Genomic DNA, 17755 nt, shown 5'->3' with positions numbered 1-17755 from the left:
TTGATCATGATAAATGACGGTGTACAACCTGTGCCTTGCCTCGTGCTTCACCTAAGACTTGAATTTCCATCTACTTTTAGTGAAGAGTATTTCAAAACGTCTTCTCCCTCAAAAGCTTTCAGCAATGAGAAGCGAAAACCAGAAACACAAACCAACCAAAGCCATGGAAGAAGACACAATAGTCCTCTACGCAGCTCCAGGAATGGGACACATAATCTCCATGGTTGAGCTAGGCAAGCTCATTCTCAATCGCTACCCCAGAAAATTCTCCATTACCATTCTCTACACCTGTGGCAGTTTGGTTGACACTCCAAGCATCCCCGCCTACATCCAGCGCATCTCCCGAGCCTATCCTTCCATCTCCTTCCACCAATTTCCTCGCGTTGAAAATAAAATTACATTAATTCCCATCAGCTTCGAGGCCATATTGTTCGATTTCATTCGCCGGAATGATCCTCATGTCCGTCTTGCCCTCCAAGAGATCTCTAAATCTTCAGCCATTCGCGCTTTTATCATCGACATCTTCTGCTCCTCTGCGCTGCCAATGGCGAAGGAACTCGGCATTCCCACCTACTACTTTTACACCTCTGGCGCTGCAGCTCTTGCGGTTTTTCTGTATTTTCCGAAAATCGGGGAACAAACTACCAAGAGCTTCAAGGATCTGACCGAGACTGTTTTGGGTTTCCCGGGTTGAAGTCTCCCCTCAATGCCCCCCACATGCCTGAGCCAATGCTTGACCGAGACGACCCTGCGTATTGGGACATGGTCTACTTCTGCACCCACCTTCCCAAATCTAATGGGATCATAGCCAACACGTTTGAAGAGCTCGAGCCTCCTGCAGTCCTCAAAGCCATTGCTGAAGGTCTTTGTGTTCCTGATGCTCCCACTCCTCCTGTCTACTACATCGGGCCGTTGATTGCTGAAGAAAAAGAATCTGGGGATTCTGCAGAGGCAGAAGATTGTTTGTCCTGGCTTGATCAGCAGCCAAGTAGAAGTGTGGTGTTCCTCTGTTTTGGAAGCATGGGATCATTCTCAGGGGCTCAATTGAAGGAGATAGCAGATGGGTTGGAAAAGAGTGGACAGAGGTTTTTGTGGGTGGTGAAGAAGCCTCCCCTTTATGAGAAAACCAAGCAGGTCCAAGGAGTACATGACTTTGATTTGGAGGGTTTGTTGCCAGAAGGGTTCTTGGAGAGGACCAAAGATAGGGGCTTGGTGGTGAAATTATGGGCGCCGCAGGTGGCGGTGTTGAAGAAGGAATCAGTGGGCGGGTTCGTGACGCATTGTGGCTGGAACTCAGTGCTTGAAGCGGTGATCGCCGGCGTGCCAATGGTGGCATGGCCGCTCTATGCAGAGCAGCATTTGAATAGGAGTGTTTTGGTGAAGGACATGGAAATGGCGTTTGCTGTGGAGCAGAGAGAGGAAGACGGGTTTGTGTTTAGGGAGGAATTGGAGAGAAGCGTTAGGGAGTTGATGGAGTCGGAAAAAGGGAGAGAGCTTAGAGAAAGGAGCAGGAAAATGGGAGAGATGGCCTTGGCTGCTTGGAGTGAGTCTGGTTCATCCACTAGAAACTTGGTTAACTTTGTTAATAGCATTACATGAGTTATGGATTTGCATTTTGCACTCGGTGAATAAAAAAAATAAAGGAAAATACCAAGGGTGCATCTTCTTGTTCACCTTATTGTGCTTAACAGATTTTCAATATATATATGTCATATTCTGGAATATGCTTTCCACCCAACAGCAGCAGCCAACATCATAATTGGGAGAGGAAAGCTTTCAATGAGGACCTTAGCAAGGTTTATCCCACGAACATACAGCAGCTTGCCACTCTCGACATTAAAAGCAACCCGTAGAAAACTTAAGATATTTCTAGTCATTTTGATGGTTCTACTTTACCATTTGGCTCTATCCATTTTCATTTTACTACTTTGTTTGAGTGTGGAAAATGTAATACGTGCACATCGAAGACTCTTGCCCTTGAGTTTTGTAATTTTCAAGTTCATGTCAAGTATACTAGGTTAAAGGATGTAAATCCACTTAATGCTGCTCAAGTTTGTAACATATTTAGCTTGTTCGAGCTTTATTCTTACGAAACAAGCCAAACTCAGTAAGCTTTTTAAAATTTAAGTCAAGCTTAAGTTTCATAAAGTCCGTAAGAAGTTCAAATTGTATCAAGAGATATGTCATAAGTTAAAGGTATTTTTGAACTTCTCATTAGTAAGCTCATTAGTATCAAAGTTCACTTATTTCCTTTTACATTTTATCTTCTGTTACCTTTTGCATGTTTTCTTATATGCATTGGAAATTTTCCTGTTATCTACCATTAGGATGAATTGAGCTAAGTATTGTACTCAAGCATAGCTCATTCCACACAAAAGTTAATCCATGATGGGGATGAGTCGTGGACAGTGCCATACAATTTTGCAGGAAGCTGTGGTTGAAGCATAAAGAACTCTGCTGCAGACTGCAGTCCATCCATATTATTGTGGCTTCAAAAGGAGAAACGTACGAGAGGAGAAAAAGGAGAAAAGAAGAGAAAAGTAGCTGAGATCCTAAGTTCTCCTCCTCCTGGATTCACATGCGGTGACAGGACAGACACCGATGGAAATATATGGAAATGAAAAACGTGAGCAACTCGAGCGGAATCTCTCCACCAACCTCCTGCACCACAATTTATTTTTGCCCGTGAGAGCACAAGCTCGACCTCTCGAGTTGCTCACATTAAGTGGATTTACATCCTTTAACCTAGTATTTTACTTGACATGAACTTGGTTTTTGTTTTGGAACTGTAGGTCTAGTAAATTGCCCTTTTGTATTTATTATATGTTTTGTTTTTTTACCTTTTTGTTTCCCCTTGCTTGGAGAGTTGGTAGACTACATTTCCTGATAGACTTATTGAAGTATTTATACTTCACTTTTCATGCTAGAAAATTTTAGGATTCAAATTGGCCATGGGAAATGTTGCAAAAGTAAATTCCATGAAATTCTACTCTCTTTTTTTTTAAAAAAAATATTCAAGTATTATTCTACTTTAATCTAATATAAACTACGGGGAAGGGGATTCGAAGTCGAGTGCAGAGTGGGGAGCACATCCGCTCTAGCCAACTTGGCTAAGCTCATATGTCTGCCATTAAATTCTACTTTAGAAGTATTCCATATATGTATTTCCACCAATGATGAATTCAAACATTAAAAGTGCAAGCAGTAAAGTACTAAAACAGAACAAACCTTTTATTCAGACTAATTAGCAATCAGCTGCAAAGCATCACAGTAATTAACAATTTAGATAAAATTAGAAATCATATAAGCCCTTGCATGAAGTTCCAATCCCCTTACAGCATAGCCAATTGTTGTATATTAATTGGACAAGTATATGACTGTGTATTGGAACTGTATGATGCCTTGCCTAGCAGAATGTTTGCTGCTTCTGTTGGATGAAAGGCATCCCAAAACATGTACTTTGTGCGATCTCTACAAGCTTGTTGAAGCGGCAGACAAGTTATCTGCCCATTGTTCCTTCCTACACCACAACATCCTTTATCTATCACTTCAAAACCTGCAGCATTTTCAAAATTAAAGCAGGGTTTAGATATGAAATCACAGATCAACATAAAACTTGCATTTGGACACAGAGCATATTACCAGCAGCAGATGCATTTTGAAACAGATCAAAGGTGCTTTGATAAGAATCTAGGTAGACAAACTTGGCTCCAGGCAATTGACCACGATTGAAATTGTCAACCATCTTTTTAAGTCCCGAGTTGAAAATAAGGATGGCATTGTTGATGTTTTCATTGCAGCGGCTGCTATTGCTATGATACCTTGCTAGTTGATAAGGTATGCAACCGATTTGGCCAACCCCAGTCACAATCACCTTCCGAGCTCCCAATGCATACAATTGCTGGAAGAAAAAAAAAATGAAGGTTTTCAAAACTTAGAGCAGTAACTAAATGCTGTTTTCTTCATGTGTTTTCAAGATCTAAATGAAGGAAAATTATGTGGGAAAAGCTATGAGTATAGGTTGAATTGCCATTCCTGGACTTACGCTCAGCTGGCGCGAATAGTCCTGAAGGAGTGCGGCAGCGTAAGCTTTCGTAGTGTAATCAGAACTAGATGTATAGAAGTTTGGCATAAAATAGTTGTTAAGATAGTCATTACTTCCCATCCCAGAATAGAAGATGCATCTTCCAAGATAGGTGCTGAGTGCATTGGCATCTCCTCTGAAGAACCTCCGCATTTCTGCCACTGTATTGCCAAAGTTTGAAACTTGTTGGTTCATGGATGTGTGAGCACCCTGCAGAAGAAAATTCATGATACTTCATATTTTCCTCTGTCCCTCATTCAAAAATTTGAGTTTGAGTGCTTGTTTATGTAAAAAGAAATAATGGACTCAGAAGGCTAGTATAAAATGTTAGCATCTTATGTAGTTTAAAATGTCACAATGTTCTCAATGGCTTAACGCAACCATTAGCATCATGATCCCACGATTTCTTACCAGATTATCTCCCGTTTCATCGCGAATTCCAGCTGCGCCTGATGCATAATTCACTCCCCTCAGAATTGCAGCTCCGCGAGTTCTTGAGTAAGGCGGAATATAAGTTCGAAACCCCAGAAGCTGAGCTGCAAATCCCACAAAAAATAAGCGCACACCAGCTTGGAACATTACTTAAGCTCATATGATTAAAGCACATATTATTATTCTAATCATTAATGATATACATTACAAAAATGTGACATACATCGTATCATATCATTGAGTTACCTAGAACATCAACATAGGTTCTTCCATTAGTGAAGCGGCCAGTGACACCCTGAGGGAAGTCAATGCCATAAGGCCTATAGTTGGCCCTAGCAAGAGTGACAATGCCATTATTGTTTCCATTGTCCACCAATGAGTCACCAAATATGAAGAAACCAGGAACTTGTTCCTGTTGTGGCTGTGACCAAGCCCTGCCATTGAACCCTAGCCAAAGAGCAACAATTAACAACAAACCCAAGTCACAAAATTTCCTCATGTTTGATTGGAACCTTTAAGTTTTTCTGAGACTGATTATAATTGGTGTAATTTTATAGACATTTTGTTGGGGACCTTTTGCTTTGGCTATTATGCGATTCATGCAATATATGGTTGTGAGAGTGGGGAAGTTTCTGGTACAAGGGAGGAACAACTTTTGGTTGCGGGTCATGTGTGCCTTTAACACTCAACCAGCGGTGATGATCTGTTCAAGACCACTATCTCGTGACCAGAAAGGCCATAACTTTATTTATATCCACAGATAGAAAAACAGGTACAAAATGGAATAATATGATGGCTCTAGGGCTAATTGTATCAATGGTCTATGAATTATAAATCGATTTGTATTTTCGTCCTCGAATTCAGTCACTAAACTTTGTAGTTCTTGGACTCTGTCATTACTTCCGTCAAATTTTCCGTCTATTTGAGGGGTAAAAGCGTCAATTTAGGTCCACTAGAAAGCATAATAACTTAGGGTTTATAACTATTCCACAAATTATTTGAAAGACAGCACCTTTAAAAATCATCATTTCAAGGACAGATATTCATTCAACGGCTTTAATTTCCGGTGCAGCTTACTTTCTAGTTTGACGCAAGAGGGGGGAGCTGCAAAATTAAACCCATTTCGCAGAGAACTCGCGCCAAAGCATATACAAGTCAGCTTCGTTGTTCGAAATGCAATTCATCTGTGGAAATTCAAACTATTATCCTAATATAGCAAATGGATTTCTTTTATTTTTTGTGTGAAAAACAAATAGCTTTCACTACCAACCTGTGTTTTCATTTAAATTGTGAAATTAAATTTCTTGTCATTAAGAGACAATATACTATCAAGGACAGAACATTCAACACCAAACACAGTCAAAACTAGAATTACAAAATGTTTATTACTGCACTCTAAATTCCTTGCTATGGATCAACGAACTTTACGAACTTTTTCTTCCTGCCCTAACCCAAGTGATTTCTGCGCACTTGCAATACCTTCAGGATCTGCAATACAAGAACTACGTTAATCAGATTTCAATGTCAAAGGTTTTATCATATGCCCAAGTTTTCAATTATCTGGCCTCAACTAGGGATCAAGTGCATACACGTCCAGGAAAAGTTTTACTCAGAATTACGTTCAGAAGTTTTGTTGGCCGATCATGAGCATGAAAGTTTCCCTTCCCACATAATAATGAACCACATTGAGAGAAATAATTGATCCTCTCACTTTAATTTAAAAAGATATAAACATTTTGAACTTATAGATTATGCTTCTACTAGCATATAAAGATAGCTATAGTATTGCCACTTCATACACAGCAACCGCAGGTTGAGGGCACGGGGTCCCAGTCTATTTTTATCTATTCTTTTCTGATTAATTTTAATGTTAAACATCTTGGCATCTACAAAGTGTAAGCACATATACGTACCAAAAAATTGTGTGAAAATACGAGTGAAGAAGTTCAAGTTGCGGGAGACATTGTACGCCATGACAGGTGGAAGAGGTTTCACAACAGTGTCGATGCTAAAAACCCGTTGAAGGAACTGCAAACCAAGTTGTCACACGTAAACTTATCAAATAACAAATTCAGATGCAAATGTTAAACAGCAAAATGAGATGGAACCATGGAAATTATGCACATAGAAAATCAAAAGTAAATAAAGGCAAATAATTTATAGCACATAACTGAACGACTGGAAGATAGTCAATTCAATATGGAGTCCATACTTACTGAAACAGGTCAGACACACAAAGTCCAATATATTTTTTTCCTTTCAGAATTGGGAGAAAGGGAAACCGAACTGGGGACCTCTTCTACTAGTAGAGAGAAATACCAAAGACCAACAGCTTGTTGGTTGAGAAAAAAAATCTAATTTTTACCATCCTACTTGCATGGTACTGCCATGACTCGCTTCCAGGTTAGTTAAGGCTTGTGTTCCTTCACTAAGTGCAATTCAAGAACACAAACACTTCTGAAAACACTAGCAGAAGGGCTTTACTGAAATATGGTTTTGGCAGTCAAGCCTCAGTTCTACATCCTTACCACCCACAGAGTTTTGAAACATAAGGGCAAACTAGTTCAAACTTAATAGGACAAGTTCATTTAAAAATTTGCAAGTAATGTAGTTCCAATCCCAATACTCAAAATTTACAGTATGACTTATGAGTTAAGTCTTTAATCTAGGCAAGACTGATTCGCTTCGTGAAGCAATTATGGCTTACAACCACAGAATCTGTCAATAACATTGCAACAAATGACTAATTCCCACAAATTCTCCTTAATTAAGTACAGACAGATGTCTAAAATAAACCCAAGACCAGCTTTCTCACTAGTGAGAACCAAATTTGGAACACGTGAAGCAGCACACAAGAATGACGCACAACCCAGAAAAGTACGAGACCCAAAATTTTCATAATCATATCCTAATGGAAAAAACCATTACATTAGCAAACCTCTGCAATATTGAAAAATGCATAATTACACAAAACATTAAAATTAAGAAGTTCTGGGCATGTAACCAAGAAATTGCCAGTTGGGCATTCAAACAAACACATTGTGTGTCTCTAACTCCAACCACAAGTTAATAAAAACAACCAAATTAACAAATAGTCTGAGAGCATAACAGCAAGTATTAAGGAAATTGCCCAACTGGGTAAGCTTAAAAAGACCTGAAAGTTACGCTGGAAGCTATAGCGGAGCTCAGGGTCGATCTCAGTGAGAGAGTCTTCATAATCTTGGTCTTTGGAGTGCTTCGTTTTCTTTTTAGGAACGTGCATGATTGGAGTGGACCCTGGCTGGCTTGTCACTTTAAGCTTCGCGTCTTGGAATTCATCTTCAGCCTCTTCTTCAACCCTCCATGGAGCTGAAGACATCAACTGCTTCTTTGTCTTCGACATGTTCTCTCAATCCACACTCAGTATTTGCCTTGGCGGAGAGCCTAAGATGATGACTTGGTTAATGGAAGAGGGAGCGTTTATTTTAGATAGGGTCCCCGTGTTTGGATGCGGGTGGAGTTGTGCTCTGTTCTACCGCGAGGAATACCTTGTCTCCACACCGAATTACGGGGTTTAACATTTTTTATAATGACCACCCCCTCCCTTCACAACCTTCTCGAATATTCTTAAGCATTTTTTAGCACCATTTTGAAGAAAAGCGAAATTATATTTTTGGTTCTTGTAATTTGACTATGTTTTTGCTTTAGTTTTTCGTCATTTCAATTTTGTTAATGCTAATAAAATGGTTGCAAATGTTCACAAGGATGGCAGTGAGACCATCTACTTTATTCATTTCGGAGATGATGACGACCAATCTTTTCTAGGCTTTCTATGTTGGGGTTCTTTTGTTTTTCATATAAAAAATGCTATTAATATCAAATTTGTATATTACATTGTGTACTATCTTTCTAATATGAGTCCAATTTTTCTGTTTTCATTTCTTATGTTCCATTTTGTTACCTATCTAAACTCTTTAAACATGTCTCTACACTTAATCTCTAACTAACTCTGTTAACTTTAAATAAAACAAAATTAAAAAACCATTTATTAAAGACAAAGCAAAATACAGAACGCCTAGATGATGAACAAGCCCTGTAGATAGTTCAAAACTATTCGAAACCCTTGCATAGTTCACAACTTTTCAACTTGAACAGATTTTTTTTTTTTTGGGGTGAACTTTAACTATGTTGTTGGGGAGCAAAATGGTAAAAGTGGCGAAAGAAAGAGAAAAATTGGGAGGGGGGGTGTGAAGTGAGCCTAATTATATGGACTCCATCTCTATTAGAAAGGTGGTATACAATATAGTATACAAATGTGGTATATCGAAGGGGAGGAAGGGGGTTGTGAAGTGAGCCCAATTGTATGGACTCCACCTCTATTAGAGAGGTAGTACACAATATAGTATACAAATGTGATATACCGAAAGGGGGGAGGGAGGGAAGTGAGCCCAATTGTATTGGTGGACTTCACCTCTATTAGAGCGATTCCACTGTGCGCCTAAGGGGAGGGCTGGGGTGGTTTGGGCCAAAATCTTGTTTCTAGCGGCAAGGGCTAGCCCTGGCAGGAGATGGGGCCCACGAACCCAGGCTAGCCCTCAGGCAAGATATGCCTTAGTTCCAGCCCTAGTTTGTTGACGTTAGCAACAAAAAAAATTTTAAAAAAAATCTACAAAAAATTTCAGATTTTTTTTATAAATAAATACTTAGTTGTAGTTTTCACTTCCCACACCAAAACTCTATACAAATTTCTCTCCTCATATCTCATGTGAATAGTTGTCGCCATGGCAATTGGTGGAAACACCACAACCTTTTGCAAGGGCAACAACTATTCACGTAAATTGTAGTTGCCCTAACCCCCCCTTGCCATGGCAAAAGGCAAATGAGTGGAGTTGCTCTTAGAGAAGTGGTACACAATATAGTATACAAATGTGGTACACCTAACATTGCTCTTTCGTAATAGTTTAAACTAAATCAAGGTCAAGTTTTCACATATGATATTCATAACTTTCTTCAAAGCTAGCTTGTTTTCTCTCTCTAATCTCTCTTGCCTCTCTCTGAACCCAACTTCCATTTAAGTACCATATATGAGAAATCATTGGGGAAATTAAGGAAGTTTATGGGAGAAAAATCTTTTATTTATTTTTTACTAGCCCCTCAGCACTCACGCATGTGCCAATTGGTTTTTTTTTTTTTTTTTTAATATTTTGTTTTTAGAATTAAGAAAAGATAACATGGTAGTTATGTTCCATAAAGTATGACCTATAATATGATTTTGTTTTTAATTTTAATTTTTTTAATATGAAAAATGTGAATTCATCATATTATTCTCATTTAATTAATAATTTCAATTCTTAATATTTGAATTAACAAATAGCATTTTCTAGCATTTTGAATGTTTCACCATTTTCTTCCTTTTGCTTTATATGATATAAACATAAGCTCATAACCCAAATGCTAACAGGGTCAATAAAGAACGAACCCATAGCCCATGGCCCATTAGACGAACGAACGTACTGATACTGTTTGTGGTAAAGCACAGAGAGAAGCAAACTGAAGACGCAGTACTTGCCGTCATTTGTTTCGCTCTCTCCCTCGACATGCTTGCTTTGACTCAATCGACACAGTTTTTGGTGTCAAACACCCGTCGCAGCAGCTGCAGCATCGGTTAAGGTACCACTCTCTGTTTCTCACTTCTCTGACTTTCTAGTAGAGAACTAAAATCCCAATTACATAGCCAAAATGATCATAAAGCAACTTCTCAAACGTCACCCTCACTGTAACTCTCCCTCCTATGCTTTCTTTGTTTACTTGAAGCTCTTCTCTTCAATCCCATCTACTCATTCTTGCTCTGATATCGAAACCCAACTGAGGTTTCTCTGTGATAAGTCGAATCCCCAGATTTCAGAGGCCGTTTCCCTTTTTCAGGGTTCCATCGATTCTGACCGCTTGCCTTCTGGGGGAACCTGCAATTTGCTTGTGCACACTCTCACAAGGTCGAAAAATTATGAATTGGCGTTTTCGGTTTATAGTAAGATGACCCATGTTGGTATTTTTCCGAGTTTTATATCATTGAGTTGTTTAGTTGAATGTTTTGTTAATACCAATCATGCCAAATTCGCACCTGGGGTCTTGGGATTGGTATTGAAGCGTGGATTTCAGTTAAATGTGTATGTTGTGAATCTTATGTTAAAGGGTTTGTGTTCTAATGATGAGGTTGAGAAGGCAATGGAGCTGTTTAGTGTAATGGGAAGAAATTGTGTAACCCCGGATATTGTTAGTTACAACATTCTTATACACGGGCTCTGCAAGGCAAAAAAATTGAAAGAAGCCACAGAATTGTTGGTTGATATGGAGATGGCAGATTCTGACCCAAATGTGAAGACATACAGCACTTTGATCGATGGATTTTGCAAGGATGGCAGAGTGGATGAGGCAATGGGTTTGTTGGAGGAAATGAAGCAAAAAGGTTGGGAACCGGATGTTGTTGTGTACAGTACCCTTATAAGTGGTTTTTGTGATAAAGGGAGTTTTGATAGAGGCAAAGAAATTTTCGATGAGATGCTAAAGAAGGGTATTCCTCCTAATGTGGTTACATATAGTTGTTTCATACATAACCTCTCCAGGATGGGGAAATGGAAAGAAGCCATTGCGATGTTAAATGATATGACCAAGTGCGGAGTTCGCCCTGATACTGTTACTTATACAGGCTTACTTGATGGGCTTTTCAAAAATGGAAGGGCTACAAAAGCCATGGAGCTATTCAATTTAATGTTATTGAAGGGTGAAGAGCCTAACACTGTAACATACAATGTTATGATTGATGGACTATGCAAGGAAGGGTTGGTCGATGATGCATTTAAGATTTTGGAAATGATGAAGGGTAAGGGGAAAAAGCCTGATGTAATTACATACAACACATTACTGATGGGACTTTCTACTGATGGGAAGGTTGATGAGGCCATGAAACTTTACAGTACGATGTCAAAAGACGGGAACGTTGTTGAGCCGGATGTTATCACTTATAACATGCTAATTTTTGGACTCTGCAAGGAAGGCGATCTTGATATGGTTATGGAGATTTATAATACAATGGTTGAAAGGGGCATTGCTGGTAACTTATTTACTTATAATGCTATGATAGGTGGATGTCTACAGGAAGGATCAGTGGGCAAGGCCATAAAGTTCTGGAGACATGCACTTGACTTGGGATTTGTTCCGAACTCAATTACTTATAGTCTCATGATCAATGGATTTTGCAAAACTCATATGCTTAAGTTTGCAAAAGGACTTTTTAGCAAAATGAGAGCTTCTGGGGTTAATCCTACTTTGATTGACCACAATGTTTTGATGCTGTACTTGTGTAAGGAGGGTAGTTTGGGGCAAGCTAGGATGTTATTCGAAGAGATGAGGAGTACAAATTGTGTTCCGAATCTGGTCTCATTTAATACAATTATTGATGGAACTCTCAAAGCGGGAGATATTAAATCTGCTAAAGACTTGCTAGAAGACATGTTTAAAATGGGTTTAACTCCTGACGCAATTACCTTTTCCACATTAGTAAACCGGTTTTCAAAACTTGGGCTTTTGGATGAGGCTAAAATAGTTCTTGAGAAAATGATTGCTTGTGGTCTTGAACCTGATGCCTTTGTATTTGATTCTTTACTAAAGGGCTATAGTTCAAAGGGTGAATCAGAAGAAATCATTAGTTTGCTTCATCAGATGGCAGACAAGGGTGTTATTCTTGACTCAGAAATAACTTCTACCATCTTGTCATGCCTCTGTCAAATCTCAGACGATTATGATGTGATGAAAATTCTCCCAACTTTTTCTCAAGAAACATCGAAAGGAGCAAGCATCTCCTGCAATGAGCTATTGATGAAACTAAATAAATCTTACCCAGAACTTAAATTATAAGCTGCTTGATGTTCTTCATCCCAAGAGCTTCCAATGTAGTGAGAAATCTGCAGCCAGTGCTATATTATGTAAGTATTGTATTGTCTTTCATTTTGTACAATTTTGGAATGTACCCCATTTATTCTTTTCTCATGGAATGGCCTATTTCCGGATTCAGGATGAATTGGTTTTGAAATATAAAGTTAAGATTGGATTTTGTTGTGGTTTGGTTGGTTATGTAGAATGGTACATTCGTTTGTCACTTAGGATTTTGTTTCTCTGAATATTGTGTTTGTAGTGTTTTCCAGCTTTGCCTCCTTCGTTACTATCTAAAGGAATCTATATATGTCCATTTGCATTATTCATTTATTATTTACTTTTGTATTTTGAAAGGATAGAGTAATTGCAGTATCAAAGCATCCTTTTATCTAACATTGGTTATGTATGTATTTTTATTATTATTTTGGATATGCAGGATTAGTAGCTGAGAAACTAGAATGAGGAAGTTCTGAGCAGAACTTCCACTTTTAAAAGTACGTATTCAAAAGGATCTGATTTGATTATCGGAGCTTAAATATATGTAATATATCTTGAATTGTTATTCTTGCCTTCATCATATTAAACAACAACATGAATAACAGTAAGAGTGCATCTGCATTTGAAGGCAATTCAGGCCTTTGGACATACAATACTGATTTTTTAAATTTATGTATCTTTTATTTGTTTTGGCTGTTTCTGGCACTTGGTTGTACTTTTTTGGTTTTATATATGTTCCATCTTCTGTAGTTACACATCCATTGGCATGATAGAGACCAAAACTCATGCGTTTAATATCATGTTTTTGGCACCTCTGTTTTCATCCTTTAATCGATTGTGATTTTGTTATCTCGGCACCTCCATAATGAATTACATAGAAGGGGTATTTATAATAATCTGACCCTGGAGTGAAAAGGAAAATTAAACTTATTCTAGGAAAGAAATCCTAATGAAATCTGGAAAAAACTAGAAAGCCTAATGAAATCTGGAAAACTTAAATAACCTAGGAAACTAATTAATAATTCCCTCTTCCAGCTCTTCATTTGTAAACCCTAATGGGGTTGACAAAGATGTCCTCATCACATGATCAGGAGGTGCTGCATTTGCATTACGTAATCTTGGGTAAAGAAGCATTTCACATATGTTGTTTGCTAAATGGTTCTTGCATTTATAATTTGAAAAATGCTCTCTGTAAATTTTTTTTGTCCATTAAAGATAGTCGATGGGATGCATGTCAAATGCCAGGCAATCCAAGAGGTGGAACATGGATGGAGGTATTTTTTTGGGAAGTAAGAAAATGTGGCCTCATATTCATGAAAAATGACGTCATTTCTGGCCTCTGCTTACATGTCCACCACATGACTGGCATGCTTTCCATCAAGGATCTTTAATGGAAATTTATCCTACCCTTAAACTTCTCTTTTGACATAGGAAAAGCCCTTTGACAATGCATACATTTTCAACAGTCAAGCATTCCTTTGCTTTTCAACACTAGAAAAACTTATTCAAGTACAAAGGAAGGGCAACGGAAATTCCTACTAGCCTATGCATCCCGAGCTAAGATGTAAGGAGCAACTTTTTATTGATGCTGTATTTTCAATTCTGAAAGGATCTTTATTGATGTAATTGCAGAGGGTTATATAGCTGTTAATGTAGTGCCATTGATCATGTTTATTTAAAATTCCCTTGGACAGTGGAGATGCCATTTTGTGCACTCATAAGTCATAACTAATAATTCCAAGGCATTCTATTCTGAAAAATTATTGTTTAATTTAGTGCTGAAAATATAAGTTATAAATGGTAATTTCAAATTGAGAATTTTTCCAAGACAAATATCATTATTTTGGGGTAGTACTGTATGTGTAGAGGAAGTGGTGAGGTGGTGGATCATCTATTACTGCGATGTCCTGTTGCTAGGGATCTATGGTCTTTTGTCCTTTTAGTCGGTGGCTGGGTGATGCCCAAGTCAGCTGTGCCTGTTCCTTATTGTTTGCATGATGTTGAGCATAAAAACTCTCAGAACAAACTAAAGCATTTTCTTAAATTTGTTTCTATGTGTATGCTGTTGAAGAAAATTTTGTTTCATCACTTTTCCAGGGTTTCTTCTTTTTTGTCTCTCATAAATTTGTTTCTCTGGAAATTTGCGGCTTGTGGATCAAGGACAGTCCAAATGGAAATTAGCTAGTCTTTCTTCTATTTGGCCAAACCCCTTTATGAACAAAATATGGTATAAAGGATTTGTTTTTCCACCAGTTGTTACTCCTCTTAACAAATTCAGCTAGAATTGAAGCTTTGGTGTGGTTTGAAATCATACCATGTGAAGAAGTATTATGCCTACGTGGTATAATGACTTAATTTATCAGTCAGTATGCTAAGAGTTTCTTGGCCATACTGTTTCTTTTTTAATATATTATTTGTTATAATTCCCTTCCCTCTCTTATGCAGTTGCATTTTTTTCTCCATGTAGCATGGATTCAACGGTCATGGTGAAGCTGCCCGGTGTGCTGAGATTCAGATAAAGAAATTAGTTGGGACTTGATCCGTCGTGGCAAATCTTGGAGTCATCTCTCTTGTCCTTCAGCTTGCAGATGTGGTGAAATTTGTTTGAGGAATGTCATGCAGGTTGGGTGATTACAAAAGGGTTTTACGAGTCACAAAGTATGCAGTTGAAGGTCTAGGGACAAAAAGCAAGGCAGGCAAAATTCTTTTGGGGTCGCAGGGTGTGGTATTTTTTAATCACATGGAGAAAAATATGACTTGGGATTATTCAGGGATGAGTATGGATGAACTTATGGATCGAGTTAGTTATTGGCATGCACTTCAGCTTCAGTCACTGTAGAGTTAAGGAAGTCTTCCTTGTCAGCATTGTTGCTGGATTTTGATACATTCTGGCTTGACTTTGGAGGTCTGATTTTTTTATTTTTTGTTTTCTGTAATTTAGGCAGATTAGAAAGTTTTATTATGTTGATGTCATTTGAAACTGGACTCGTCCATAGTTGTTCTATTTGCACTCTTTCATAAAATTCTGTTTCTTTTCAGAAGAAAAAAAGGAAAAGAGAGCAAAAAAGGTGGTGTTGGCTGTGTTTTACGAGAGCATTTTTGCTCACCACCCGTGATTGGTGGTGAGCATTACCACCATATTAATGATTGTGGATGAGTTGAATTTTTGAGGTTCATGTAGCAGCGAGATCATCCAACGACAATTAATACGCTCACCAAAATTTAAAGAGAGTGGTGGGCAAAAATGTTTTCACATTTGCCAACAGGTTCAGCTGAAGCTGTTTCTCCGCAAATGATGTAACAACGCACATGTGGTGCATACTGAGGTTGTACAAATGACAACGTATGTGGTGCATATTGAGGTAGTACAAAAGACAGGTTTGCATCTTGATGAGGTTGTCATTTGTACACAGTATACATCATTGCGAAATGAGAGACCTAAATATGGGAGATCCCATGATAAATTTGTGAAATTTCTTGTTTGGTTAATCTAGAGGCGGGATGGGGTTGCTGCAAGAAACGATTTGTAATTATATTATTTCTTATATGGATGAAATAAGTTCTATTATATTATTTCGAGTACTTCAAATATTGATCAAATAGTGTTGTTCCCCCATGATATCTTGCAAACTATTGGTGCTATACATATTCCAATTTATCCCACGGAATATCAACTTGTTTGGGGTCCTTCTCCTTCTGGTAAATTTTCTATTAATTCAGCCAAACGTCTTCAAATTACTCATAGTAGTTCCTCTCTACATTCTTATTTAGCTCGCCTTTGGAAAATAAAATTATCCTCGTAGATTAATTTGTTTTTTCTTGGTAGTTTTTACAACTTAAGACTTAATACTTGGTAAACGACTCTCATTTTCTTCCTATTTCTAATCTCTGTCCATTTTGCAATCTTTCTCCTGGATCTTTTACTCATGTTTTTTTTTTTTTTTTTTTTTCTGCATGTAACTATTCATACCAACTTCGGAAGCATCTTAACTACGAGTAGTTTGTATACGCATTATAATATGAGTGTACGATAAGGTTGACAAAATATTTTATGAGTGTACGTTCCTTCTTAAAAATAGTATCAATAAATATTCACTTATATTATAATGTGGACAAGTTATACCATATAATCATACTACTGTACTATCCTATAATCTCCAACAAATCTCTTTGATATGGAGTACATATATACTCGAATACGTTCGTCCCTATTTTCGTACAAAATGTCATAAAATGTAAAAATATATCAAATAATTAATAAGCTTGAAAACATTTACCAAACCTAAGGGAAATAATTGTCAAATAATCAAGAGCTTATCAATCATTGTGGTTGGTCAACTAACGTACATTACATGGTTCATGAGTTGACACTTACCAAACGAAAGGAATACATGTGTCAATGTCATACCTTCGGCTTCACGTTTGCCGTCAGGTTTACTAAAAGCTTATTTGCAGAATCTGTGTTCGACCGGACCTTTAATTGGCGTGTTAAAGTTGTTGATAATCAAAGTGTATTTTACATCCTAACTCTTTTTTAAGTTAATTAAGTTGACACCTAATGTATATGCATTACCCAAACTTTCTATACACAAAAAAACAAAGTATACTCATAGAATATTTTGTCTAATTAATATTCACCAACTATTAATTACTTTTTATATGCAAGAGAACAAGAACACGACCTTGAGAAGTTAAGGTACACCACTAGGGTCTAATAGCATGCAAGAGACAGAGATCTCTAATAGTCAACTAGGAAGAAGCTTCACAAAGCAAATTGAGCTTATGAGAAAGAAGCTTGTAAAAACTATGGTTTTGGATATTGAAATAAAATGATTGATATAGATCTACTACCAACTCTTTAGCTGATTAGGTATTTGATTTTGTCAGCTTAGACAAGTCTGCTGGAGCGAATATCCTCCTTATTCTGGACTCAAGTTGATAATTTAGCTAAATCAACTAGAGCAAATGTGTTCTCCATTCTGGATCGAAGTTGACAACTTAATTTAGTCAGTTAGAGCAAATGTACTCTCTATTTTAAACTCAAATTGATTCCATGTGTGTAAGATTCGATTAAAGTAGAATAGTATATAAAAAAAGTAACTTATTTTGTAATTTTCCATCTTCGGTCCCTTTTAAGTTAAAATTTGAATTAAAATGTGATATGGTAATAGGATTGTCGATGATGCTCTTTATGATTTTGCTTCTTATTATTATTATTTTTAAAAAGTAGTACCCTTAATTTGCTTTCGGCTTACTAAATGATTTTTGTCTTCATTACATCTGTCTAGTCTTACCGCAAGCAGATGAACGCGTGTCTAGCAAGTGGCACTA

The 17755-nt window shown here is 37.6% G+C and overlaps 3 protein-coding genes and 1 pseudogene across 11 annotated transcripts; 2 read left to right on the top strand and 2 right to left on the bottom strand.

Annotated features, from left to right (window-relative positions):
- Positions 1-99: 99 nt before the first annotated feature.
- Positions 100-1670, top strand: LOC117630073 (annotated as a pseudogene).
- Positions 1671-3207: 1537 nt separating this feature from the next.
- LOC117630094 (GDSL esterase/lipase At1g33811) lies at positions 3208-5015 on the bottom strand. Its single transcript, XM_034362835.1, has 5 exons — positions 4763-5015; positions 4496-4620; positions 4046-4294; positions 3643-3901; positions 3208-3556 (listed from the first exon to the last, which is right to left on the bottom strand). Exons 1-5 carry the CDS (start codon positions 5013-5015, stop codon positions 3333-3335), a joined length of 1110 nt encoding a protein of 369 aa, XP_034218726.1. The 3' UTR covers positions 3208-3332.
- A 758-nt stretch (positions 5016-5773) lies between these two features.
- Positions 5774-8117, bottom strand: LOC117613869. Its single transcript, XM_034342476.1, has 3 exons — positions 7671-8117; positions 6430-6544; positions 5774-6004 (listed from the first exon to the last, which is right to left on the bottom strand). Exons 1-3 carry the CDS (start codon positions 7896-7898, stop codon positions 5931-5933), a joined length of 417 nt encoding a protein of 138 aa, XP_034198367.1. The 5' UTR covers positions 7899-8117; the 3' UTR covers positions 5774-5930.
- Positions 8118-10019: 1902 nt separating this feature from the next.
- LOC117614432 (pentatricopeptide repeat-containing protein At4g28010) lies at positions 10020-15992 on the top strand. Of its 9 annotated transcripts, none has more exons than XM_034343239.1 (4): positions 10020-12477; positions 12864-12921; positions 13891-13988; positions 14892-15992. In XM_034343239.1, exon 1 carries the CDS (start codon positions 10235-10237, stop codon positions 12407-12409), a length of 2175 nt encoding a protein of 724 aa, XP_034199130.1. In that variant the 5' UTR covers positions 10020-10234; the 3' UTR covers positions 12410-12477; positions 12864-12921; positions 13891-13988; positions 14892-15992. The 9 variants fall into 9 exon arrangements, with proteins under 9 accessions (XP_034199130.1, XP_034199128.1, XP_034199132.1 ...); XM_034343237.1 differs by having other exon boundaries at positions 13856-13988; XM_034343241.1 differs by lacking the exon at positions 12864-12921.
- The last annotated feature ends 1763 nt before the right edge of the window (positions 15993-17755 follow it).

The sequence above is a fragment of the Prunus dulcis genome, chromosome 1 (assembly GCF_902201215.1).
Source record: "Prunus dulcis chromosome 1, ALMONDv2, whole genome shotgun sequence".
Classification (NCBI taxonomy): domain Eukaryota; kingdom Viridiplantae; phylum Streptophyta; class Magnoliopsida; order Rosales; family Rosaceae; genus Prunus; species Prunus dulcis.
This window is presented reverse-complemented; position numbering and strand designations above follow the sequence as displayed.